The sequence below is a fragment of the Phaethon lepturus genome, unplaced genomic scaffold (genome assembly GCF_000687285.1).
Source record: "Phaethon lepturus isolate BGI_N335 unplaced genomic scaffold, ASM68728v1 scaffold7498, whole genome shotgun sequence".
In the NCBI taxonomy this organism is placed as follows: Eukaryota; Metazoa; Chordata; class Aves; order Phaethontiformes; family Phaethontidae; genus Phaethon; species Phaethon lepturus.
The window spans coordinates 24,555-50,201 of NW_010558221.1; the positions used below are offsets into that span (position 1 = coordinate 24,555).

The 25,647-nt window shown below is 41.7% G+C and overlaps 1 protein-coding gene across 1 annotated transcript in view; it reads left to right on the forward strand.

Annotated features, from left to right (window-relative positions):
• Positions 1–25,210, forward strand: part of ASPSCR1 (alveolar soft part sarcoma chromosome region, candidate 1) — a 49,030-nt gene extending 23,820 nt beyond the window's left edge. Inside the window, exons 7-13 of the mRNA XM_010292982.1 lie at positions 45–126; positions 984–1,050; positions 1,977–2,039; positions 2,342–2,394; positions 23,685–23,736; positions 24,450–24,519; positions 24,838–25,210. Of these exons, the coding sequence (XP_010291284.1) occupies positions 45–126; positions 984–1,050; positions 1,977–2,039; positions 2,342–2,394; positions 23,685–23,736; positions 24,450–24,519; positions 24,838–25,210 (760 nt within the window). The remainder of the gene's footprint in view (positions 1–44; positions 127–983; positions 1,051–1,976; positions 2,040–2,341; positions 2,395–23,684; positions 23,737–24,449; positions 24,520–24,837) is intronic.
• Positions 25,211–25,647: the final 437 nt, after the last annotated feature.

A 25,647-nucleotide genomic window follows, 5' to 3' on the forward strand; every position in this document is an offset into this window, starting at 1 on the left:
TAAAATTACAGAAGTGACGGCTTGTTTTCTTCCCATGTATCTAGGAAACGCCTGGAAGAAGCTCCACTGATGACAAAGTCTTTGAGGGAGGCTCAACTGAAGGAAAAGTTAGAGCGTTACCCAAAGGTAGCCTTTCTTCTTTTTCCAATCCCTCTGGCTAGTCTAGACTTGGGGATTGAGTAACTTTGGGAATCAATTGTGATCAACAGAATCTGGAGCTACTTATAGGAAAACTTTTCAAATCCCTGTCCCTGTTAATTGTTAAGTGAGACTTGCATAACAGTTGTACCATGTAAACTCAGTTGGCTAGTAATAATATGGTTGAGTGGCAGGCAATAAAGCTTCTTTTATTTTTTTCCATATGTTGCAAAACCTTTACGTTGTGCACACATCAATCTGTATGATTGAGCTTTCCTGTCTTCCTCTCCTCTGTAGACTCTTACATTTTGATAGTATCTCATTACAAGTTAAATTATAAGATGGTACAGATTTGCGATTTCTTACTCTGTAAATAAGATCCTAATGCAGTTTTTGTCTTTGGTGATTTAGTGGAAAAAAAAAAAAAAAAAAAAAAAAAAAAAAAAAATATACTAAGTTACCGAGTTAGAATGGTAAGAGTTACTTAAACTATGGATGCTTCAAGATACTGGTACGCTGTCTGTGCCTGTCCATGGGTGACTTTCTACTGTGTGCATCACTTAGCACAGGGAGCTCCTACTCTCTGAATAAGTACTGCTGCATTGTACAACATACTGTTTCTCTAGATCAGCTCTCTTACAGCCTTTGAAAGCCAGAGAGCCCGTGTTCTCTGAGGAGCCGCACACTAATCGTTAGTCAGTATGCTATTCTACCTCTGTAGAGTAAATATCTCAAATCTCCCCATTTAAAAAAAGCAAACAACTTGCTCGTAAATTCTAAGCCAAGGACAGGTGTTACAGAACAGCCATAAACAATTAACCTAATGTGCTTTGCCTCTGACTTAGGTGGTATTGAGAGTCCATTTTCCAGACCGTCATGTTCTACAGGGGATCTTCCGTCCTAGTGAAACTGGTAAGAGCAATCACCTTGCTCTTCAGTCTGTGTAGCTGCAGCTAACCTCACTCATCATTAATTAGTTGTGTAACAAAAGCGAGTGGCTCTGGACAGATCTTTCTGCTGTCCAGGGAGGTAATACTGCTCTGAAAAAGCAGCAGTAGCTAGTTACACTGTCCTTATATGGCCCCTGAACGTCATGAGAAAAGGGCCTGGGGTAATTAACATAGTTAAGGGGAGTTTATTTCCAGGACTACTTGATGGAGACTGTCAAGCCTCTTGATGGCAAAATACTTGTGCTCAGGAAACTGTCCTACTTGATATCCCATTGTTTGTGTCCAAATGGTATGCTACTGACATGAGTTTGGACACTTCCTCTATGTTAAAGCTTAAAAAGTTTTGGGGAAAAAACACTCTACCCCCAATCCAAAACAAAACAAAACAGGAAGAAGGAAAAGAAGCTTTACCTACTCCAATAAGAATGACAGGGGATGAACCTTTCTGCTTCCATCAGTTCACAAAAGGTAGTCTGACCGTACACCGAGTAGCTCTTACTGTTGTTAATTGAGATCCTCTTATTCTCAGCTGGCAGTGATGGTTACCCACATAATTTTTTGATACTTTTGTATGGAACAATAACTAGCTACCAGAGTCTCACCTGGCTAGTCTCTCCAAATCTTGCAGCTGCTATTGGATTTCATAGGAAGAACTTCACTGACATCCTTAGATTTTGCCAAGGGATCAGCATGTCTAAGTGATTTTGGGGGTGGTGTTTGTTTATTTGTTTTTCTCCAAGGTATCTGTAATAGTAACAGTATTCTTTTGAGGAAAAGGCAATCTATAGACATTGTAGAGGGCGGTTCTGCTGGTACAGTTTAGCCTTTTTGCTCAGCACCTGAAGAAATAACTGTAATTCAGCAAGCCTTCCTCTCCTTTTTTCACAGTTGGCATTTTGAGAGACTTCGTAAGAAGCCACCTTGCGGATGCAGACTTGCCGTTTTACTTGTGTGAGTGTGCTGCTGGTAATATTTGGCCTTACTTTACAAAGCCTATTCCTAGCTGTGCTGCATATAGGATCTTGTGATTGTGAGGTATGACCTGGGGGGGAATTCCTTCCCTAAATACAGCCTCAGAGTGCGAAGGTGTAACCTGCTCACTTAGCCACATTATGCTTCTGCCTAATAAGAAGCCTATGTGGGCAGTGTGAATGTGTCATTCCTTTAAAGAGCAGTAATCCCTCCCATTCCTGTTGTATTTATTGTTTCGGTTGCTGGGTGGTCCTGTTTTGTAACTTGTCTTTTAACTTCAGTTATTGCACCTCCCAGAATCATCTTGAACGATGAAAGTTTGACACTGTTTGAGGTAAGGACTTACACGTGTGCTCTGTGATTCTCTCTGACTTGCTGCTCCCCTTCACCCCGCCATATGCTGTAGTTACTTTTAAAAAAAGCTGTATAATGTTGTGATCCCTGTAGGCTTCTGCTTAGCCAAGACTAATGGAACCAGGTGTTTTGGAGCACAAGCTCTTCACCAGAAGAGGTCCACCTTGTGCAACAATACACACTGGCATATTGTGGCAGGGTTGGGGGGGGTTCGCATTGTTGCATACATACACTCAGTGCCTTACGGAGTCTGAACTGTATTTAATCTTGAAACATGATTGTAAGAGCTGAGCTAATGTGAGTTTGCTGTATCTGTAGCTGGACTAGTACAGTAGGAGATGTGATGCTGAATTTGAATAGATAACTTTTCAATTTCTACAGTGGGAACCAGAAGCTCTATTAGACAAAAATCTGACCTTTTTGGTAATGACTATGTGAGAATTTATTTTAATCCAGTTTGTACATCGAGGGGAGAGACTTTTCGCAAAGGCTGAAGTTTATTTTTTTCAAATCGAGAGTCCTGGAGGTATTTTGCAAATGTCAAATAAAGTGGTCTTAAAGTCTCTGGCCAGGGACTCTTGGCCGTGTAAATCACACATGTGTTAAGAGACTGATTGAGTCATTTTGCCAGTGACTTTGCCCCATACTCACAATGTTTAAAATGGGCTGTCATTCAGAACTTCATGGACGTTTGTAGAGTGGTGCACTGAAGATCACTTGCAGTGTAAAGGGTCAAGCGGACTGCAGTGAGAGTTTTTGCTTGATGCCCCTGAGAGAGCAGAAGGGGGTGGGGCAGGGAGAGGAATAGAGAAAGGGACCTTTCAGGCAGCGTGGTGAATTAGGTAGGGATTAGCATGCCTCTGAAGTTGTTTGTAATGGAGCTTTCCAAATTCCACAACTTCCTGACTAGACCATGTGGAAGAGGTACACGTGCACTCACTTTTAGACTATTGAATGTTCAGGGAAGCGAAGTGTGGATCTCTGTGTTCACAGTGGGAAGTCTCTCCCCTTCCTAATACCCTGTTAAGAATTCTTTGCTGAAATTTTAAGTTTTGAGAGTGGTTGTGTTGATGTTGGAATTCCTTGTATTGTCAACATGCCTGTGACAGGTTTAGCTTCCTAGGGAGTCTTGAGCTTCTCGGGGATCATGGCCCTGTTTGGTTCTGTGGTTCAGGAATTGCTATGCAGTAGCTTTTGGCCTCTGCCCAGCTTCACAGCCTGAGGACTGCTCTGTTTTTATCAGCCTTCTCACTCTCTGCTTGACCATGGCCTCTGTTTGAATGTGCAGCGTGTGTGGCTGTGCTTCTTCCAGCAACAGGAGCGGGACAGTGTATGTGTTGGTAAGACATAATGTTATTGTGGGTGGGGAGAACAACGATTTTTCTTCTCAAAGCCATTTTGTATATTTTAGTTAATGAAAATACCAGTAGAAAGCGCTTTGTGTCTTTGAGCCAGGAGATTTTGCCATGCAGGCATGAATGCAGTTCTCCCAGCTTCCTCTGACATGTCCCATCTCACCCACATCTGCCACCCAAAACACTGTCTCAAAGCACACATGGTAACCATGATGGGAAATGCAAAGGACAAATCCTGTCTTCAGATTTCAGAGAAATCCCATGAAGGGGAAACTGGCTATGGTTGCATTGCTAATGATATATTTGGAAAACATTCAGAGGAACAGCAGATAATAAAAAATGTTCTGCACTTGTTAGCAGTTCTGAGGCAAGGGAAGCAGCCACAGAGCTGTGACTAGTACAGACTGGTCTGACATGGCACATGCACACTACTCTCTGCCTTTCTCTGTATCTTTTTTTTTTTCCCCTCCGTTTCTTTTTTTTTTTTGGTCCTAAACCGTCATGTCTGAGCACATCCCTCACCGAGAGTTCCTTTACACACATTTTCTAACATGGTTTTTGGAAAGCTTTTTTCATCGTTTCGAAGCATGGTCTCTCTGCAGGTCTCATCAGCAGAGGTCACCTGCATAAAATGGGTGTTTTTCTGTTTTTTCTAAGATTTGGCTGGGATGTGTTCCTAGATTTCCTGTCTCAGCCTTCAGACTTGTGTCCCTACAAAATATACTGCTTTCTTTTCAGTGTCGCTGTAGGAAGTGATATTCTCCCCTACCCCGTATGTGACATTTTCCTCTAGAATATCATAGAGTCTTTGGGTTGGAAGGGACCTTTAAAGGTCATCTAGTCCAACCCCCCTGTAATGACCAGGGATATCTTTAACTGGATCAGGTTGCTCAGAGCCCCATCCAACCAGACCTTGAATCTTTCCAGAGATGGGGTATCTACCACCTGTCTGGGCAACCTGTGGCAGCGTTTCACCACCCTCATTGTGAAAAATTTCTTCCTTATATCTAGTCTAAATGCACCCTCTTTTAGTTTAAAACCATTGTCCCTTGTCTTATTCCTACAGGCCCTGCTAAAAAGTCTGTCCCCATCTTTCTATCTTTCTTATCAGCCCCCTTTAAGTACTGGAAGGCAGCAATAAGGTCTCCCTGGAGCCTCTTCTCCAGGCTGAACAACTCCAACTCTCTCAGCCTTTCTTCATAGGAGAGGTTTTCTGTCCCTCTGATCATTTTTGTGACCTCCTCTGGACTCTCTCCAACAGGTCCATGTCTTTCCTGTGCTGAGGGCTCCAGAGCTGGATGCAGTATTCCTGGTGGGGTCTCATCAGAGCGGAGTAGAGGGGCAGAACTCCCTCCCTCGACCTGCTGGCCATGCTTCTTTTGATGCAGCCCAGCATACAGTTGGCCTTCTGGGCTATGAGCACACATTGCCAGCTGATGTCCAGCTTTTCATCCACCACTACCCCCAAGACCTTCTTGGCAGGGCTGCTCTTGATCCCTTCATCCCCCAGCCTGTACTGATACTGGGGGTTGCCCCAACCCTGGTACAGGACCCTGCAGTTGGCCTTGTTGAACCTCATGAGGTTCACATGGGCCCATTCCTTGAGCTTGTCCAGGTCTCTCTGGATGGCATCCCGTCCCTCAGGCATGTCAACCACCCCACTCAGCTTCGTGTCATTTGCAGGTTTGCTGAGGGGGCACTCGATCCCACTGTCTATGACATTAAAAAGCACTGGTCCCAGTACAGGACCCCTGAGGGACACTGTTCGTCACTGGTCTCCCTCTGGACATTGAGCCGTTGACCACTACCCTCTGGATGCGACCATCCAACTAATTCCTCATCCACTGAACAGTCCACCCATCAAATCCATATCTGTTCAATTTAGAGAGAAGGATATTGTGGGGGACCGTGTCAAAGGCCTTAGAGAAGTCCAGATAGATGACATCGGTTGCTCTTCCCTTGTCCACTGCTGTGGTCACTCCATTGTAGAGGGCCACTAGGTTGGTCAGGCAGGACTTGCCCTTGGTGAAGCCATGCTGGCTGTATCTAATCACCTCCCTGTCCTCCATGTGCCTTAGCATAGCTTCTAGGAGGATCTGTTCCATGATCTTCCCAGGCACAGAGGTGAGGCTGACAGGTCAGTAGTTGCCAGGGTTCTCCTTGCTACCTTTTTTAAAAATATGTGCAACGATACCCTTTTTCCAGTCACCAGTGACTTCACCTGAGTGCCAGACTTTTAAAATACCATGGAGAGTGGCTTGGCAACTACATCAGCCAGTTCCCTCAGGACTCTGTGATGCATCTCATCAGGACCCATAGACTTGTGCATGTTCAGGTTCCTCAGGTGTTCTCGAACCTGATCTTCTCTTGCACTGGGAGGGACTTTGCTCCTCCAGTCCCCATCTTGCAGTCCATCCCCTCAAGAGGTGTGGGAGGAGACACTGCCAGTGAAGACTAAGGCAAAGAAGTCATTCAGTACCTCAGCCTTCTCCTCATCCGTTGTTACCAGTTTGCCAGTCTTGGTCCTCATGGAGGGTACGCTTTCTTTGACCTTCCTTTTCTGGCTGACATACCTGTAGAAGCCCTTCTTATTATTCTCTGCATCCCTTGCCAAGTTCAGCTCCAGCCACACCTTGGCCCTCCTGACCTCAAACCTACACAACTGGGTAGTGTCCCTGTACTCATCCCAGGATACCTGTCCCTGCTTTCACTGCCTGTGCATTTCCTTCTTGCCCTTTAGTTTGCCCATCAGGTCTGTACTCAGCCATGCTGGTCTCTTGCCTTCCTTTTCTCTTGCCATGGAGAAGGACCTTGGAGTCCTGGTAGATAATGTTATCTATGGGACAGCAATGTGCCCTGGTGGCCAAGAGGGCCAATGGTATCCTGGGGTGCATTAAGAAGAGTGTGACCAGCAGGTCGAGAGAGATTGTCCTCCCCCTCTACTCTGTGCTGGTGAGGCCTCATCTGGAGTATTGTGTCCAGTTCTGGGCTCCCCAGTTCAAGAGAGACAGGGAACTTTTGGAGAGAGTCCAGTGGAGGGCTAGGAGGATGATTAAAGGACTGGAACATCTCTCGTATGAGGAAAGGCTGAGAGACCTAGGGCCGTTTAGTCTGGAGAAGGCTGAGAGGGGACCTTATCAATGTCTATAAATATCTGAAGGGTGGTTGTCGGGGGGATGGAGCCAGTCTCTTTTCAGTAGTGCCCAGTGATAGGATGAGGGGCAATGGGCATAAATTACAGCACAGAAAGTTCCATCTCAACATGAGGAAAAACTTCTTTACTGTGAGGGTGATGGAGCACTGGAGCAGGCTGCCCAGAGAGGTTGTGGAGTCTTTTTCTCTGGAGACCTTCAAAACCCGACTGCTTCCTGTGCAACCTGCCCAGATGGTCTTCAGAGGTCCCTTCCAATCCCTACAGTTCTGTGATTCTGTGATTTCCTGATTTCTTACACCTGGGGATTGAGAGCTCTTGCACTCTATGGAAAGTGTCCTTAAAGATCTGCCAGCTCTGCTCTGCTTCCTTGTCCCTGAGGGCAGTTTCCCAGGGTGTCATGCTGACCAACCCCCTGAAGAGCTGGAATTTTGCTTTCCTAAAATTCAGGGTCCTGACTTTACTCTTTGCTTGCCCCCCTATCCCTGAAGGCTGTGAACTCCACCAGTGCATGATCACTGCAGCCCAGGCTGCTTCCAATCTTGACATCACCAATTAGCTCACATGCGTTGGTGACCGACAGATCCAGTATGGCATCCCCTCTGGTAGGGCTGTCTATTACCTGTCATAAGAAGTTATCCTCCATGAACTCCAGGAATCTCCTGGGTTGCCTACAGCTGGCTGTGCTACTTTTCCAACAGGTGTCGGGGTGGTTGAAGTCCCTCAGCAGGGCGAGAGCCTGCGAGTGCAATGTCTCCTGTAGCTGGAGTGAGAAGGCCTTGTCAATAGACTCCCTTGGTTGGGTGGCCTGTAGGAGACCCCAACTACAAGTTTCCCTTTGTTGCCTTGGTCCCTGATTCTTATCTATAAGCTTTTGACCGGCTCGTGGCTATTCCTTAGAAACAACTCTTTGCACTCTGTCCATTTCTTGATGTAGAATATCATGGACTTCAAATTTGGGTACTATTTATTTTTTAAGATGGGCTTTTGTTTTGTTTTGTTTTTTGTTTTGTTAAGTACTTCCTAGATGCTGAAGACTCAAAATCTGCCTCTGCAATGAACCTTTTTCCTATTCTCAGTTCACTTTCTATTGGATGTTTTGTTGCTCCTTTGAATTCAAGGCACTTACCTTTCTGACACTGCTTTCTTCCATTGTTTTCTGTCACTGTTGGAAAATAGTTTGCTCCCGTGCCTGTCCTTACCACCTTGAAATCTCCTGTGACCATTCTCTTCCACTTTTTCGGTTAGCTTCTAAAGCCTTTGCATAGCATACTCATTCCATGAAGGAAAGGAGGTTTGTCTGCCTTTTCAGTAAACTTGAATGAAGCACTCTCTTTGCTCGCCTGTGTCGGCCTCCTATTCATCCAGCCTCTGATGCTGTCTCCAGTCTCCGTTGTTACTTTTGGTCTATCTTCTAAATAATGTTCAAAACCCCCTGCTTCCCTATATTGCACCCCTGCCCCCGCAATACCGTTCTTTTATTTTCTCTTTTTTGGCATACATATAATGTTTCTATGGATGTCTTCTGAAACAAGTTCAGTGAAACACCACAGAAATAATTATGTCTCCCTGTCTTTGAATCAGAAACTTTATGGCAGAAATTTTGTTTAATTTTCTGTGTTAAAGCCTTTGTTCCATACCTGGCACCATTACTTGTGCTTGTTACATGTGTGGCAATTTCCCAGTTTCCTAGTTGTGACGTTTACTGTGGAATTCATTCCTTGCGGCAGCTCCCTGAAATGTATAAAAATGTTAAATTAGTGCTCTATAAAGACTTCGAGGTGCCTTACAGCCTAGTTTTTCAGACTCCTTTAGAAATCACAACCTGATGAAGAACCTGGTCAATTTTAGTGTCAAGCATCTTCAATTTGTAGTGGTTTTCCTGAGATTGAAGTGCTTGCTGTGTCACATGACAAAGGTGCAAAGCCTTGATGTTAATACAAAAGTGTCACTGTTCAAGATGTGGTGCTTGAAAGCTGAAAATTCTCCAGCATATTGACTATTTTAAGGAATGATTTTTCTCATTTCTCACTACTTCTGTTTCAACATGAAAGAATAACAACGTCCAATTAAGATAAAGGGTGGCAAATCCAAAGTTGATTTAAGAATTTTATTTTTTGTTGTGCAACATGTAATTACAGTGTAGTCTAATTGAACTGTAATTAGAAAGTGGTTGTGTTGAGAATTGGGGCATAAATAAAGAAAAATGGATTTTTAAAAGCATAATCTAAGTATACAGAATCGTTACAATTATTTGCAAAATGTGGAAAGCAAGTAAAATCTCAAGCTTAAAATATCTTTTAGGGATTGTAACATGACATTATGAAGAGATTATTATCACATTACTTAACAGTTCCATGACTTGGCATTTTCTTCTTAATCAGATGGCTCAGTGTAGGTAAATGTAGTGATGTATGTGTGTGGAAGAATAATTTGCACTTCATATGCATCTCAGTGAGCTCTTGGCTTCATTGTTAATGCTCTGGAGCAAAGTCTTAAGGTGGTGAAATTATCAGCTCATTACTGAATAGTAGTCAAATCCAAAATGACCTCTTTCCCAAAACCCAAAGTATTCAGAACAAAATAGATAACAAAATAAAGAACATCACTGTGTCATAGTATGGAACTAGAGTTTGCTCATGTCTTGAATGATGCGTGCAGATTTGGTGTCTCATCTAAAAAAGGAACTGGTAGAGTTGCAGAGAAGGGGAATGAGAATCATCAGAGGTCTGGAATGGCTCTTGCATAAGGAAAGACTAAATAGGCTAGCACTTGTCAGTCTGCAAAAGATGTGACTGGGAAAGAAATAATATATCAAAAAGAAGCTGGAAGGGGTTGATTTCCTACTCTCTCCAGTACAAGAGTGGGTGGCATCAAATGAGGTGAGCAGGAGCTAGAATAGATGGAAGAAGGTAGTTGTTCATGTAACAGAAAACTGCAATGTGGAATTCCTTGTCGCAGGATGCTGTATACTGAAAGTGTATACTGGCTCAAGAGAAATTTGGACAAGTTCAAGGAATGTATCTATTGAGACTTTCTCTTAATATATAGAAACCATCTCAGGAAGCTTCTGAACTGAAAATCTTTGCTAGCTAATAGTATTAGGGGGAAGTATCACATACGAGCAAAGAACAAGGATGGTCTTCTCTGTGCATCTGTGGTTTTGTTCACTGTTAGAGACAGGATACTGGCTGGATTTCTGATCTGCATACAGTTGTTCTGAAAATGCTCTGCAAAAACCCCATTTTGAAAGCAATCCTTTGAAAGGCCATCCCTGGAAGTGTTCAAGGCCAGGCTGGATGGGGCTTTGAGCAGCCTGGTCTAATGGAAGGTATCCCTGCCCATGGCAGGGGGGTTGGAACTAGATGATCTTTAAGGTCCCTTCCAATCCAAACCATTCTATGATTCTAACCAAGCTGCTTACCTGACCCAACAGCAGTTCCTACATTGACTCAACTACCCTATAGATTGAATGGTAAAGGACTAATACACATGAAACAGTACACACAATTTCATGTATAGCAGAGGATTTAAACTGGTATATGTGACTTGTTTCTTTGAATATTCTGGAATAATTAAGTCGTCGTAACTTTAGTGCCTGTTAGGTGTTTACTTTTTTTTTTTTTGCTTTATGATTTCATTAATAGAACTATTTTGTATATAATTTTCCCAAATTTAAGGGAAAGAATACAGATTGTATGAGCCTTAGAGTTCTGAAGAAAACAGCTGATGATATTGGTGGAATTTGTTAGATTTTCCTTTGCTATGTGACACTGTGTGTAGCATTTCATGCCTGTAGGAAAAAGGTGCAAAGTATAAGCAATTTGTTGATGAGATGGTGTGTTTTTCTATACAATGCAAGTGATGATGTGACGCATGTAAGTAATAGAAAATGAGTATGTGAAACAATAAGGGCATTGCAAACTCCTTCTAACCAGGTGTCCTGTAGAAGCTTTTTTTTTTTTTTGCATACTAATTTTTATTCTTTCTCAAGGCTTTTCTGCTGAAAACCCTACGGTGGATGTTTATTGTTTTAAAGGAACTTCATCTGGGTAATTTAGACAGTGGATGCATAGCTGCTGGTTACAGCTGAGTCAGCTGAAGAGACTGCTGCCCCAGTTATTCTTGCATCTGTCACCTGGGCTGCTACCTATTTCATTCTACATGAGTTGGATAAATATAGAGTTTAAATAATGGACATTTGCAGGCTGAGGTCTCTTGACTGAAGTGGATTAGAATCTCATAACATGCAAATCCCAGTGGTCATTAATATCTTGCAATGGGTGGTAGTGATGGGCTGAAGAAAGTAACCTTTTCAGGGGTATGGTTTTAGCTGGAAGGGGATGTGTGTCTGCAACATTGTGGAGGTAAAGGTTTTGCTTGCATTATGTCGCTCACACTCCTACAAGTGTTTGCTGATGCAATTATGCCAATGGGCCCAAGCACACTTTTTCTGCAGGAGACCTTGCTAGGGATTATAGTGAATGTAAAGAACTCACTTTGAGTTTTGTATTTTTTCTCCTTCTGTAGTTGAGTATATAAACTTTGCAAAGTTTATACTTGTAGTATAGCTTGTCCCCGTAGCCCATCTGGTGCAGAAACCTCAGATGGTTGGGAATGTGTATGCAGCTATAGGTATTTAACTTTCTAGATTTTTTTGCCATGCATGTTCAGTGTGACATTTCGAAACGCTATTGTTTTCAAAAGTTTTATTGTCGGAATTAGGAAAGCCCATCCCCATCCAGTTCATCATAGCTGACTTGCAAAAAAGTAAGTTGATGGTGAAAGGAGCAGGCCAGAGCATTTTTGTAATCAAGGGGTTTTTTCCTTTAAAAAAACCAAAATCAAACTCTATTCAGGGAGGCTTTAGCCTTGACTGCAGGGACCTAGGGCATTGGAAATGAGTGCGTTCTTTGACCCAAATGCTTCAGGCTAGCAACACTACTCTAATGAGCTGAGGAGAGTGGAGTTTTAGCGATAAGGGAAGACATCTGTCACTGGATTGGCAAGAAACAGCAGCGGAATTGATTTTTTTGAGGAGCAAATAAATTCATGTATATTCAGGGTGAGGTGTGAGAAGGGAGAAGGCTGCATGGGGCTGAGGTGACTTGGAAGGCTAAAACAGGGTGAAGAGAGGGAGCAGAAAGAAATGTGTGCCTGGGCAGCATTGGGTTCCACTGTCTATTTAGAGTTTTGGATTTTGGGGCAATGGCTTCTGCGCTGCCAGGAGTGTGTGCTAGAGGAAGGGCACACGAGCATGTGCATTAAAGCCTTGAAGTTTTTTGGTGCAGCTGGGTGTAAAATGGCCGTTATGTAAAATGGCTTTGGAGATTGGAAGAGCTGTGTTTAATGCCAGTGGCCATGTAACTTGTGTCCCTTGCCTGAGGCCCGTCAGCCCTTTCAGGTCATGGTCTGTTATGACAGGAATGATTCTCTGTGTTTACAAACATTTTATTTGGATGAAGCATCAAACAGGAAAAAACAATTCCTGCCGAGAACTTGTCATACCGTTCTGGTTACCCGTATTGCTTTGTCAGACACCACAGTGCGTTAACTTACTAGGATGGCGCCTTATCCTAGTTTAGGTCAGCTGATTCTGGGTGAAGCTTTGGTCCCCATTACTTGTGTAAATCCTTCTTCATCTGTGACTTTTGCCTTGAGTCCCTGAAGGCCCCGTGCTGTAATGTCTTCTGCTCGGATGGTTTTTCCCTTCATGCTGCAGACCTGAGTGCTTGGCAGGGGCTGAAGGGGGCTTTCTTCTCTGAGAAGAAAATGGGTGCGGAAGTTGCTCTGTCTTTCATGTCCCTGGCAACTGTGTTATTGCTGGATGCCCTTTTTATAGGCAGCTGTTACTAATCGGGCTGCTTTGCCTGAGCCTCAGTGCTCTCAGTAAAAACGACACTGGGCCAGACCAGGAGCAAGAGAAGTAGAAGTGCTGTTTCTGGTATTGGGCCAGGTGGGGCAGCAGTGCGGACAGGACTTGCTCACTGCTTCTCACTTGCTCTCTGGTATTGCCTTCCAAACTATGAAATCTTCAGTCTAGGAAGAAGTTTGGGCGGGTCAGTGTCCGCACTCTCCGCAGGGCTGAGGGCTGCAGAGCAGGCTGCAGTGCCTGGTCCTGCCCTGGATGGGGTTAGGCTCTGTATGGGTGGGTTGCGTGAAGACTTTGCCCTTTCAGGCATCATGTGGTATGTGGAAGGAAACCTTTTGTGCTTTAGTCAGAGCTCCTCTTCTGTTCCCATTATTTGGAAGGGAAGAGCTGAAAAGACAGAGCTGCTCTGTAAAGTTAGAAGGCATATAGTTAAGGTATTTTGTAAAATGTATCGCTTTTGGGCTGGGGGAGGAGGAGCTTTTATGATAATGTGACCTTGCAGCACTCAGCATCTCTGTAGCGTGAGAGCTTGTTCTGGAATAATGGTGTATTTTGGTACAGGGGATGCATATGTGAACGAAGTGCAGTGGAGCGTGCAGTTCTTTTGGATGTCATAGGGAAAAGGGAGCATGGGTAAAGTAATGGAACAGCTAATTTCTCAAGTTTTTTTGTGGTCTCTTTTCTTTGGAGGATGTGTGAAAAGTTGTCTTTATCAGCAGTACAGCTCTTTAACGTTGTCAGGTTGTATCATGTAACTGCCAAAATTCACAGCTTTCACTCCAGGTGCTCTGTGTCAGTTGTGTTAGCGATAGCCTTCTGGAATGCTTGGCATCTGATGTCGTTCCCTTGCAAAGATGCCTGCACCTAACCCTGACGCTTGATTTTAATGGGATATTTCTTAGATGACTAGAAACCTATGTTTCTGTTCAAAACAGGTCTTCCAAAACAGGTACTACCAGATTTTATTCAGCCATGCTGGAATTTTTCAACGTTTAACTTCCATATTATCAGGCTGCTCACTCTTTTCATACACATCTTACCTGAGCAGAAGATAGCATACCAAAATAGAGGTGGACTGTAGGTGCTTCGTAGAACACCCCTGGAGTGTATATTCATTTCAGGAATAAAGTGACTTTCAGAGGAAGCAAAGGCAATCATAAGGAAGACTGCACTGAAATCTAATTATATCAGTGATAATTGTGAGCTATAATTGAAATTGTATGAGCCTTAGAATTCCTAACTTTCAAACATGAGATTTTGTCTAATTCCTGTTCCATAAATGCTTTTCCTTTTTTTTTTTTTTTTTTTCAAATGTAGTTTATTCTCCTTTTTCTCTCAGGGACTTCTTAGATTCTTGTTCCCCAAATATGGTTCTTAAACTCTTGAGAAACAGAAGATGAGAAATATTTAAGAAAACCAAAGAGTAAATGAGTAGAGATTTGCATATGACTTCTGCACAGTACATTCTTGATTTTCTAGGTTGCCTTGTGTCTTCTCAAAATACATCATGTTGTCACGTCTAAACATAAGTGAACTGCTGCTATTACTTTTAAGTAGGACTGTGACAGAGAAGCATCCAATTATTTATTCCCTTCAGTTTAGTCATAGGCTACTTAATTGCCTTCTGCTTTCTCCTTTTCTTTGACAATTGCCTTGGTATACAAGGAATATTAGCAGCATCCTCCAAGGATATGGGAATTCTCTTGATGAACTTCAAAAGGATTTTCTGGAAACTTAGGGTCTTTGCTGAGACTGTCAGAGACAGAGCCTGCTTGAGCCCAAGCACAGTGTGTTCTGAACATTGACCACTGCCAACCTGGATGTTTTAGGAACTTACTGCCATGGAGACTGCATAATTTTTGGTGGTATCACAACCTCACCCTCCACTAGGGTAGAGGATAGAGTTGTTTCTTCTGTGATATGACTGGGAGTTGATTGTTTGGGATTGCTTGTCCAATATCAGACATGAATCACAGAGTTGCGCCTAGCTTTCCCAGGTCTGAAGTTATCAGCAGGTTATCCTCCACTCTGTAGGCTGCCCTGGTGCTGTATGCAAGAAAAAGCGGATGGTATCTGAGGCAATAATGTGAGCACATTTGAGCATTCAAATATTTATAAATCACTGAAATCTGTGCTGAAGCCAGTAACAGGAGTCAGTGCAGATGGTGGAATACTATATTATCAGCACTTCTGCCCTCTCTCCACCCTCTCACTCCATCCAAACTGGTAAGATTGGAACCACATTAATTAGATCTGATTGCTTACAATAGAGGGAGAACCTTTACATAGCAAGCAAAACCAGGGAAAAAGACAAATATTGTCAACTTATTTGCCAGGATACTTGGGTTGAAAGAACTGTCTGAAGTGAATTCTCCCAGAATATGTGTGTATTTACAGTATAATGAGCACACAGATTGGCAGCAATGTGGAGTTTTTGGAATGCATAAAGTCTTCAAGGCATTGCTTTGATTTTTTTGTTATTGCTGTTTTTGCTGGCTGCCTTATCCTCATGTCCCTTGAAATGTTTCATAATGTTCTGCTCTCCAGAACTGATCAGCTGCAGGCTTCCCTGTTGTAGCAGTTGCCTTTGGGTTCCTTATAGCTCTATTTGCTTGCATGTGTTTTTCTAGGCTAGCTGAGTTTTTCTTAGTTACTTCTTCCATTCTTTCTCCTTCCAGAAAAAGGCACTTATTTAGTAAATATCTGGGGTGCGTTAGTGGAAAAAACATTGATTGCTGAGTTAATACTAGGAAACAGTTAGCAAAAGGTGAGAATACCGGCCACTGGAAAAGTCAAGGCAGCAAAGAGGGCAGGAGGCCATGATCTGTCTTCAGAGAAGCTAAAGGAATCCACAGGCTTCCACACAAATATTTAGATGTTCTAATCAGATCTTAGAGTGTACTGAGTGTTTCCTCTGGCATGTACCGTGGAGCAGAAATCCAGAGGAGCTGTTTGTTCCTTTCTTTGCCTTTTGGTTCTGTTTCCATATCCTATTTGCAAATGCCAGTTTGGGCAATACATCTGGCATGCTTGTTCAGTGAAGCTGACTACGAGTTGAGCAGTGTGAAGCCTTCTCTGCTTTTGGCAAGGGCCTGAATGCAATTTCAGAAAAAATTACTTCATCAGAGTCAGTCTATTGGAGGTATTTCCAGGCCTTGCAGTTATTCTACTCACTAGCAAAGAAAATTGCAATTAATAGTGAAATTCATCCATCCCAGAGGATGGCATTTGTCTTCCTGTATGAAGTCTTAGCCCTTTACTTTACCCATTAAGGATTTTCTCATCTGACTAGATTTTGGTAGCAATCTTACCTCCTGTTTGTCTTGCGAGGTCTGTTAACTCTGCTCGCAGAGGCTGTCTGAAGTTGCTTCTTATGCTGACTTCGAGTCAGGCTACACACTTCAGTCCGGATGAGGCCCTTCCTTTGTATGACTGAGTTTAGAGTGGAAATTCTGGCAAAAGTGTTCTCTCTTCTACTGATAATTTGGGAGCCCAGATCTTTCTGATCTCAGCTCAAGGGCTCAATGAATGCTCTTTATACCAGGATTCCTTCTTATGTAGCCTTCTCAAAATAGTGCTTTCAAATCTTATCTTTGCCTTATGAATTTTAAAGGTCCCCTGCTCTAGCTGGATCAGACCTCCTCCATACTGGCTGCAGAATATCCATCTTCCTTGGCAGTTGCAGTCCACATTGAGCAGCTTTGTTCTCAGGTTATAAACACGAACCACTTAGTTTGCCCCTTTCACCATGACTGTAGTGTTTATTTCTGTTTCAGCGATGCTTTGCAGTCTTGCTGGAGAAGCTTTTGATCCACCGGCTTTCCGGTTGAATTTTCCAAGAGCTAGTTTATGTGTTTGGGGTGTGTGTACTATGCAGTATTTCATGTTGGTAGCTTGGGTTTCTCCTTCCCTGCGCGTGTTCCTTTGAAGTGCTTATTTTCTTACTCATCTTTTAACATCAAACTAATAGCAGACCTGTGGCACTCTAATCTTTTCAGATCATGTAACGGAAAGAATGCTTCTCATTCTGGCAGCTGCAAGTTCCCCTTAGACAGCAGTCTCTGCCTGGTCTGAAAGCATCATTCTGTCAGTGAACAGCGTAACTGCATGGTAATAATGTATGCATTTTGCAATAGGATTTTTTGAATGTGTATGTCTGGAGATAGCTAGTGAAGGAGGAAGTATTGAGATGTTATTTGGGGAGGGTTCTGCCTGAAATCTCTTCTGTGCTCTAGAGAATGAGTTACTAAAACATGCAGTAAAACAAAGCAAAAATGTTTCTCTTGTTTATTGCAGCTGGATTCATGGGGGAATGTTGTTCTAGCGTAGATATTTTTATCATGGAATGCAAGATGCAGTAGCCCCAGTGTATCACTCCACAGCCAGGATGCCCTGCTGTCATGAACCATGGTCACCACTATGGTGTCTGAGTAAATGTCCTCTGCGTAATCCGAAATAAAACTTCGAGTTTACTTAGCTACACAGTTTCAGACTAGATGTGGCTTTATGAGTAACAGGCTGGTCTTCAGATTTCAGAAATGGAAAACGTTCATGTAAACTGCAACTGTAAGTAAATTGATGAAGCTGTGTTATTTAGATCTTTTTAAAATCTGAGGAATTGGTCGTTTGGAATGATACTCCTTAAATGGGGAGGACAGTAAGCAGGACATTGGCTTCCTCCACTTCTTGCATCACCAGTGACTTTCTGATTCCTTCAGAAGGTGGCTGTCCTGTGATTAAGGCCTTGGATAGGATTCTGGAGACTTACATACTTAGTTCTCACTTCTGCTACTGCCATCCTGTGTGACCTTGAATAAGTTATTTAATCTCTAGGTCTCAGTTCTTCATCTGTACCAAAAAAATCCAAACCCAAAAAATTCATACTTTCTTACATTTTTATTTATATTGCATGTTGCTGCTTATTACATATGTATAATTGCACAGTGAGACACCATTTTCAATTGGATTTTTAGGTGCTGTTGCAATAAAAATAATAATCTAACTGTATCTTGTAAATATGCCTTGCACAGTGTGATTTGAACATCATTATTCAACAGATTAATAGCATTTATTTTCCCAGTCAGAATGGCATTGTATCTTTGGCTGGAAATCAGAGCGGTAAGGAAGAGAAATGCTAGATATTTGAGTATAGTAACTGGCTGTTGACTCATTCATTTTGTAGTAATTCTTTGCATATAACTGAATGGCGTTTTTTGAATATTTGTTTCAAACAGCCGCCTTTTGGTCAATCTGACAGGCTCAGTGTGACTCTTAAGAGGTTTCTAGACCTGTTTTGATTCTCAGATATTCTTATAAAAATTCTATGCAGTGAGGTTAAGAACTGCAGAGTTCTAGGAACATTGATACATGCATTAGAACAACTGCAATGAGGAAATAGCAGCTGACTTGAGAATATAGTTTTCAGGTAATGGTCTGCCCAGTATTTGATCCTTGCATGCTTAGCAGTGTTAGAGAATACTAAAGGCTCTAACTTTGGGTTTGTATGTTTTCCTGGACTGCAGCTGCTAAAGTCTTCTCATCCTTATGCCGAGACATTCCTTGGCCAGTGGGATCATTTCACTGGCCTTTTATTTTTATGTGAAATTGGTGCTGATTTAAATAGTTTTGTGTTACAAAAAAAATCTCAGACAGTGTTATGTCCTGCCAGTGACTGGCTGGAGAATTCCTGGGGTGATCAGTGAGATGTAGCTAGCTGCCTTCTGTACTGAAACCTCAGTAAGTGTTGAAATTGGGATGGTACCTGAGAATTCTGTACAAAGGAAGCTAGACAAAGGATTATATGAATGAGCCAATAGTCTATTTGAATTGAGGAAAAAGAACTTATTGGATGTAAATTTGGCAAGAGGGGACTCTGTGTTGGCTGACCCCTAGGAAAGGATAGGGATGCAGGGAAATGAGCCATGGGAAGGAGGTTGCATTCAGTGTATTTGTGAGCTGCTGTCTAGTTCCTTTAAGGTTCTTTCAGTTAAAAGATTTGGAACTGAAACATTTGGACTGATGTTTTGCCAGCAGTGGGAAATGGTTGTGGAGGTGGATCCTGAAACTTAAAACTATGGTTATTTGTCAACCTGTGAATAAATAGGGTAGAGGTTTGTATTGGGGCATGTTTTGTCTGTGTGTTTGTGTGGTTGAGTGTGTCTGTCTAGCTCTCAGTCTGTGTTTCTCACTCTCTTTTTCTCTTTGTGCCTCATGCTGGCCCTGCCATGAATTTTCTCTGACCCCTTGGGGCCATTCCCACATGAAGCTTTGATGTGTGTGCCCAGAGCTTGATTGACAAGGAAGTTTTGGTGGTGGCAGAAGGGAAACGAAGAGAAAATGGCAGGGCTTTGAACTACAGGGCTTTGAGCTTTGAGATGCTATGCTTACTTATCTCCTTCAGAATGTTAATTATTTACCAAGATAATTGGTCGGGAGGGAGAAAAAAGAGAGGAGAGGTTATTAAAAAATTCCAACACTAACACGCTACAAAAACCTCATTTTCTGACTTACAGCTGGCATGAAAAAGATGTTGTGTGTAAAAGAGCTTGAGTGTATGTGTGTTGGGGGGGGCCCTTTTTAAGGCACCCATTTCCTAAATAGAGGGATCCCTTCAGACGAATGCAGCGGAAACATCAAAGCTCTTGCAAGAGTTTCTCTGGAGTTTCTAAAACCGTGTCTGGTACTTTTTAATTAAAAAAGTTTATGGAGAGCTGTCTTTGTGACTGGAGCAGGCAACCTTAGGCCCTGTTGATTGAGGAATGAAATGTTAAAAGACCTAATAAATAATGATTTCTGCTAAAATGTCAGTTCAAGTATGTGAAGATGCCTGGCCACTTCAACTGAGTCTACTGAAGTAGACTGATGAATGTCATCTGCTTCAGTCTAACATGTTGTAGGCCATACTGTATGTGAAAGTCTCCTACAGCCTTTGGATTAATGTAAAAAAATTTGTAATACCACATACTAATTTGAAGTTTGTAGTCAGGAAGATAGGTGAAGCTGTTTATTTTGCCTCCAGTTAATACAGTTTTATTACTCTCTGTATTAGGTAGCAATCCACAGGATCTTCCATGAAGATCAGGGTTCCTTTGAGTTCTGGTAATTGCTGTGCTGGATCAGGTCCAAGGACCGTCATTCCAGTATCCTGACTGTGCTGATGGTGGCAACAGAGGTTCAAGAAAACTCAAGAGCAGGCAGCCTGCCCTGCACAATTCCTGTGTTTGCATTAATGATATGAAGAGGGGCAGTTGTTTGCTTTTATCTGCTTGTTTATTTATTTGTTGGATCAAAGTGAGAAATTTAGTGTTACTGTTTTGCCAGGATAAATGTAGACCATTAATCAAGCTTTTCTGTGCAGTTTCTGGGTATGGCAGTACTTACCTCTTTTACACTACGATGATTTGGTTTCTTTACTGTCTCTTAGTTAGTATAGGGCCTTCTGAAAGCTTAAAATAATTGTTTCAGCTAGTTTTTCGTCATGTAGTGTTATACTGATGTGTCAATTCTGGTATTAAGTGTGATGTTTTTCTTTCAGAATCCTTATTGGTACAGCTGGTTACACCATATTGTATTAATCTTCTGCATATCACCTTCAAATCCTCTTAAAAATACAAGCCTGTTTTTTAGCACGAAGCTTAATAATTTTAAATCTCTTACTCTGCAGTCCCTTGAGAACGCTTGCATATATGTACCATCTGGACATGGTGATGTAGTGCCTTTTAATGTATCACTTCGTTCCAGCACCAGTTGTTCTGTTGCCTCAGTTTCTAATGTGTGGGGTCGTACTATAGTCACTATAAGTGGCAGAGCAAGCTTCATAGGTCGTATCCTCCTCACTTACCTGCAGTTGCTTTTGTGATTCCTCAGTTGAACCAGTGGGACTGCGAGTCCAATTTTACAGTTTCTCTGGTGCTCAGCAAAGGACCAAAAGATAATTAAGGGACTGATGCATCTGACATATGGGGAGAGGCAGAGAGTTGGGGTAGTTAAGCCTGCTAAAGACAAGACTTGGGGGGGGTCTTGTTAATGTGTATGATAAATGTGATGGGAAACAGCAAGAAAGATGGGCCAGACTTTTCTCAGTGGTGCCCAATAAAAGGACAAGAGGAAATGGACATGAATTATGGAAACTTCCGTTGAAATAAAAGGGGAAAAAAACCTCTGAAAAACAAAACAAACCCACTGAAAGGGTGGTCTAACACTGGAACAGGTTGCCTTAGCAGGTTGTGGAGTCTCTGTCCGTGTTGATATTCAGAACCCAACTGGACATATCGTCCTGAGAAACCTGCTGTAGCTGACCCTGCTCAGAGCAGGGGGATTTGGACTAGACAACCTTCAAATGCTCTTTTCCAACCTCAGCTGTTCAGTGATTCTGTGGTGGCAATGACATTGCAGGTATTTCTGCCCTTTTAGCTGCTTGGTCTTACCCACCTTGTAGTTTGTTACAGATCAAGAACAAAGTTACTCTTCTCCAGGTCTCCCTGAAAATGAAACTGATCCAAAGAAGTAATTGAAATTCCCTTATTTAATTGGATTCCTTAATCTTAATAATTGGTGGCCCAACCAGTTATTTTAGGGACTTCCTTTATCTGAACTTCTTATTGTAACTTTTTGTTGTTTTTGTATTTTAGCTCTGTGAATTTCCTTCCCTATGCTTCATTTCTTATTATTGACCTCAGAAGTATTAGCTACCAAAGTTGAAGGATCTTTGTAGTTTTTTTAATTACGGGTAAATGACAACATTTCCTATTTGCTTTAATGCTTGCTTCCCTGCTCACTCTTTTTAATTAGGTCTGCACAGCATTTCTATTGCTCCATTTTTCCAAGTAATGTTTATTCAACAGCTAAGGATTCAATAGCTAGGGATTTTACTTCCATTTCCTCTGGAAGTAAAGGGGAAGTAACAGAAGACCATTCCAGGTCTTTAATCAGCGTGTTTAATTTTGTTACCTCACTCTTTCTAAAATATGGTGTTTGTGTTAATTGCTCACACGTTTTCATTTCTTATGGTGTTGGATTTTATTACACTGTAATCACTGTTTCTTATTGGCTTGAATCTGATCCTATATATTGCTTAGGGCTAGTTGAAAATAAATTCTTCTCTTTTATGTTTACAATTATTCGTTCAGTAGGTCATCATTTGAACTACTGACAAATTAATTCTCAACAGTATAATGTCATTTAATGTGTTAGTATGTTGAACGTAATTCGTATTTTGTATTGAATTTTATTCAGTATGTATTTATGCAGAGATAGTTGAATAAAGCTATTTATCCATGACATAAGAGACTGAGTGTAAAGTAATGAAAAGAGAAGATGGTGAGAATGGCCATTGTTGTCAGAAGCTTCATCATTTTGATTTGTTGCTATTTAAATTAGAGAAAAACAAGCAAACTGCAACAAGCCAGATACTATCTGGTGCATTACATTTGAGTAACTTGAAAGACATCAGTTGCCATCTCATTCTTCTTCTGTGATGGGTATACACCTTAAAATAGGGGAAATTGAAGTATGAAGCAGGGTGGTAAATTTACGAACAGGTTAAATTAGGAACCAGACCTGCTGACTAGAATTGTAGACATTTCCACTTTTCTGTCTGTTTTTTTGTTTTTCTCCCCCTACAGAGAGTGTCTCGGTGGAGTGGTAGTTAATTGTAGAGTGGCAAAAGCTGATTCTGGCTTTATTGTACTTCTGGGTTGCAGAAAGAAGAGTTTGTTCTCTTAGTTTATGAGCTAATCAGAACTTTGTTTTATGTGTGGGTTTTTTTGTGTATGCATTTGACAAGAAATTGCTTGTTGTTGTGGAGCACTGAAGAGTAGGCAAAAAGATAAGATTCAAGGTAATGTGGTTGTCATGGTTGTCTGGCATACCCCCAGAAAGGTACTTACCTTTCTGGGGCCATTCCCAGTGAGATGGGCAGTATCTCCCACCTTTCCACTGATGTGGTCAGCCAGGGCACTGTGGCACTACCTTTTTGTCATAGATCTTTCTATATGGAGACAGTACTTGCGAGATCACAGACTCAATAGATTTACATACTTTACTTTCACCTGATTCAGTGCTTCGTGACTTATATGTGAGGTTTTTTTAAGGTGTGCCACACAGCGTAATTAAAGCACACACCTAATGAATTATGATTTGGCTGACTGATATCTCAAATAATAGTCACGAAAGGAATTGTTGAAAAACATAGGTCACTTATTCTGGTGTTTTGCTGGAACTGGTTCTGGCCACACTGTTTATTTTTATCTGGTTTGGAAGTAGATGTATACATACAAAATAATCATTAATAACATTTGCAGATGAAATAAAGATCGTCAGATTGATGAATGACGACATGAAAAAGGTGGTCCTACAGTTTTCTAGGTCACATAATGAGCTAAATGGATGAAAAAGTGTTTGAATATGACAATTGTTCTGACAAGTAGGAACTAGGAATTCAGGCTAGATTTATAAAAGGATAGACTGCATCCTAGAATTTCTGAGGGCATAGCTGGATTTTCTTTCTCTTAATATCAGCCACTCAGGTCTCAGAAGATTCTTAATTATACTCATATTATCTGCTCAGCAGTAGAGAATGTGGGTGAAATATAATGGCCTGAGATACAGGGACAGAGGAAAACAAATGGAAGGTCAACAGCGTAATGAGCACTTGCTGTACAGGTCTTGTCATCTGTGCGTAGTAGAAAAGATCATAGAATTTTGTTTCTTGTCTTACTCTGAGTGCCCTGTGCTCTACACAAGTTTAGTCTTTTCTGAATTATAGATGGTTCAGTGACCTCATCTTAATATCTGTGAATTTGTTTGTAGCTGTCTAACCTGTCTCTAATGTTCTCAGTGAACTGTGAAAGCATCTACAACCAGTGATGCCTTCTTTTTCCCTTTTGCTACAGGCTAAACTCTTTCCAACTGCTGTCATTCATTTTGGATCTGAGGAGTACAGGGGTGAGTGAATTTCCTCTCTTCTTCATCTGACTGCATAGCTCCTATAGTACACTCAGAAGAATTACATCCTTATGTTCAGAGTTCTTCTGACAAAAGATAATGCAGTCCTGAGAATGCTGGTAAATGTTCCCATTCTGAATGGCTGAAGCTCTTCAGAGCTATCTTAGTCAGTTAGCTTGAGCACAAATGTAAACATAGTACCTTTCTTATGAGATTTGTCAGGCTATGGAGTAGACATTGTCTGCTATGGGGACAAGAATAAGAAGAATGACTCTGTAGAAGGAAATTCTGTTCTTCAGTATGTTAACTAGACAAATGACTGTGAAACACTTTTACAGATGTCCTAGTGTAGTGGATTGGTTGGAGATGGGAGAACAGATCTGAATTTTTGATTCTTTGACACCTCTGGTTTGTGCTTAGAATCCTTGTTTCTCCCAGGGATTAAAGCATGCTCTGGCTTCACAGAAAAGGTTCTGAGATGTAGTGAGCACTGAAAGAAAAACTTGAGATCTTGAGGTTTGAATGATGAAATAGGGCATCTTGAGTTGTGAAGGTAACTGTCATAGTTTAAGTGTCCTGTGTCAGCTGGGGGAAGGTGATGGAGATTTACTATAGCATACAGCAGACATTTGCTGAGCCGAGCACTACGCAATTCTGTGGTGATTGATGTCTCTGTGTTATCAAACAAGTGTTTGGGTTTCATTTTTAAACAGATTGTTACCTGAAATCAGACCTGCTGAGCTCTGCAGTTTCCCCTTCTGCAGCTGATTTATTAGTAGCCAGGTACGTTGGGACTGAATAGAGTTGCAAACCGGTGAGTATTTCAGGGATGAGAAGCATGAAACAAGCCCATCTTACTACAAAGAAGTGTGCTCTGAAGATTAATTTTCTCCTGAAACAGCCTTACTGTCACACTTGACTTCATAGCTTTGTGAGTCCTTCTTTGCAAAATAGGATTTCAGTGACTAAATCAAGTAAATCCTAGGGCTTTTATCATGAAAAATAAGAGCCTTTTCAATCCGACTTTTAAAAGTGATGGTGGTACAAGGGGTTATTATGAAAAAATGAAGCTTAATTCTACTTGCTTATTTTCTTCCTCAGATGTTTGTCCAAATCATTAGTTCCTTCTGCTTCGTCATCTTTAGAATCAACAGTTCCATCCCTATCTGAACCAGAAGTGGGAAGAGACAAAAAGACCAATGAGCAGCCAGAACCAGCAAGCACGTGTGAAGCTCCACGGGTGTTGAGAAGGGCCCCTGGGAAAATGCCCAAATGGCTGAAGCTGCCAGGTATCATGAACTCAGAGGAGAGCTCTTCTCATTTTGAACTCCCCAGAAAGGCAGGCTCCTCTGTGCCAAACCTGTTGGATGCTGCCAATATTCTTGAAGATGTCAACATAAGGCCTGCAGGAGATTTGGTTCAATGTTTTTCAATCACAAATCAGTTTGTGACTTACTTCTCCAGTGAAGGCTGAGGTTTATCTGAATGCAAGCTCTGGCATTGTTGAGTCTGATGTCTAACCCATATGCTTGCAGCATTCTTAACTATGTTCTGGGCTTAATGTGTTGAGTTTTTAACTATGCTAGTGTAGTTCAAATACTAATAGGCATAATATTCTACATACCAAGGGCCCATCTCATCTGTTAAATCTCTGTCACTATTTTTCCTTTGCTGTTGTAATCTGTTTTGGTGCTTTCCTTTCTCTTTTTTCTTTTTTTTGAGTTGGTCTTTCTGTTTTTAATCTTCACTGCAAAACAGTAGTGATTTTCCATAGTTAAGATTGCAACCAAGTTTCCATTAAGAATTTTTTCTTGGTTTATCATGATAAGAAAACTGCAGTCTTGTTTTTAGTCCCAGAACCAATAGCTTTTGTGTGGTTTTATATGAGAATTTATACAAAATACGAAGTAA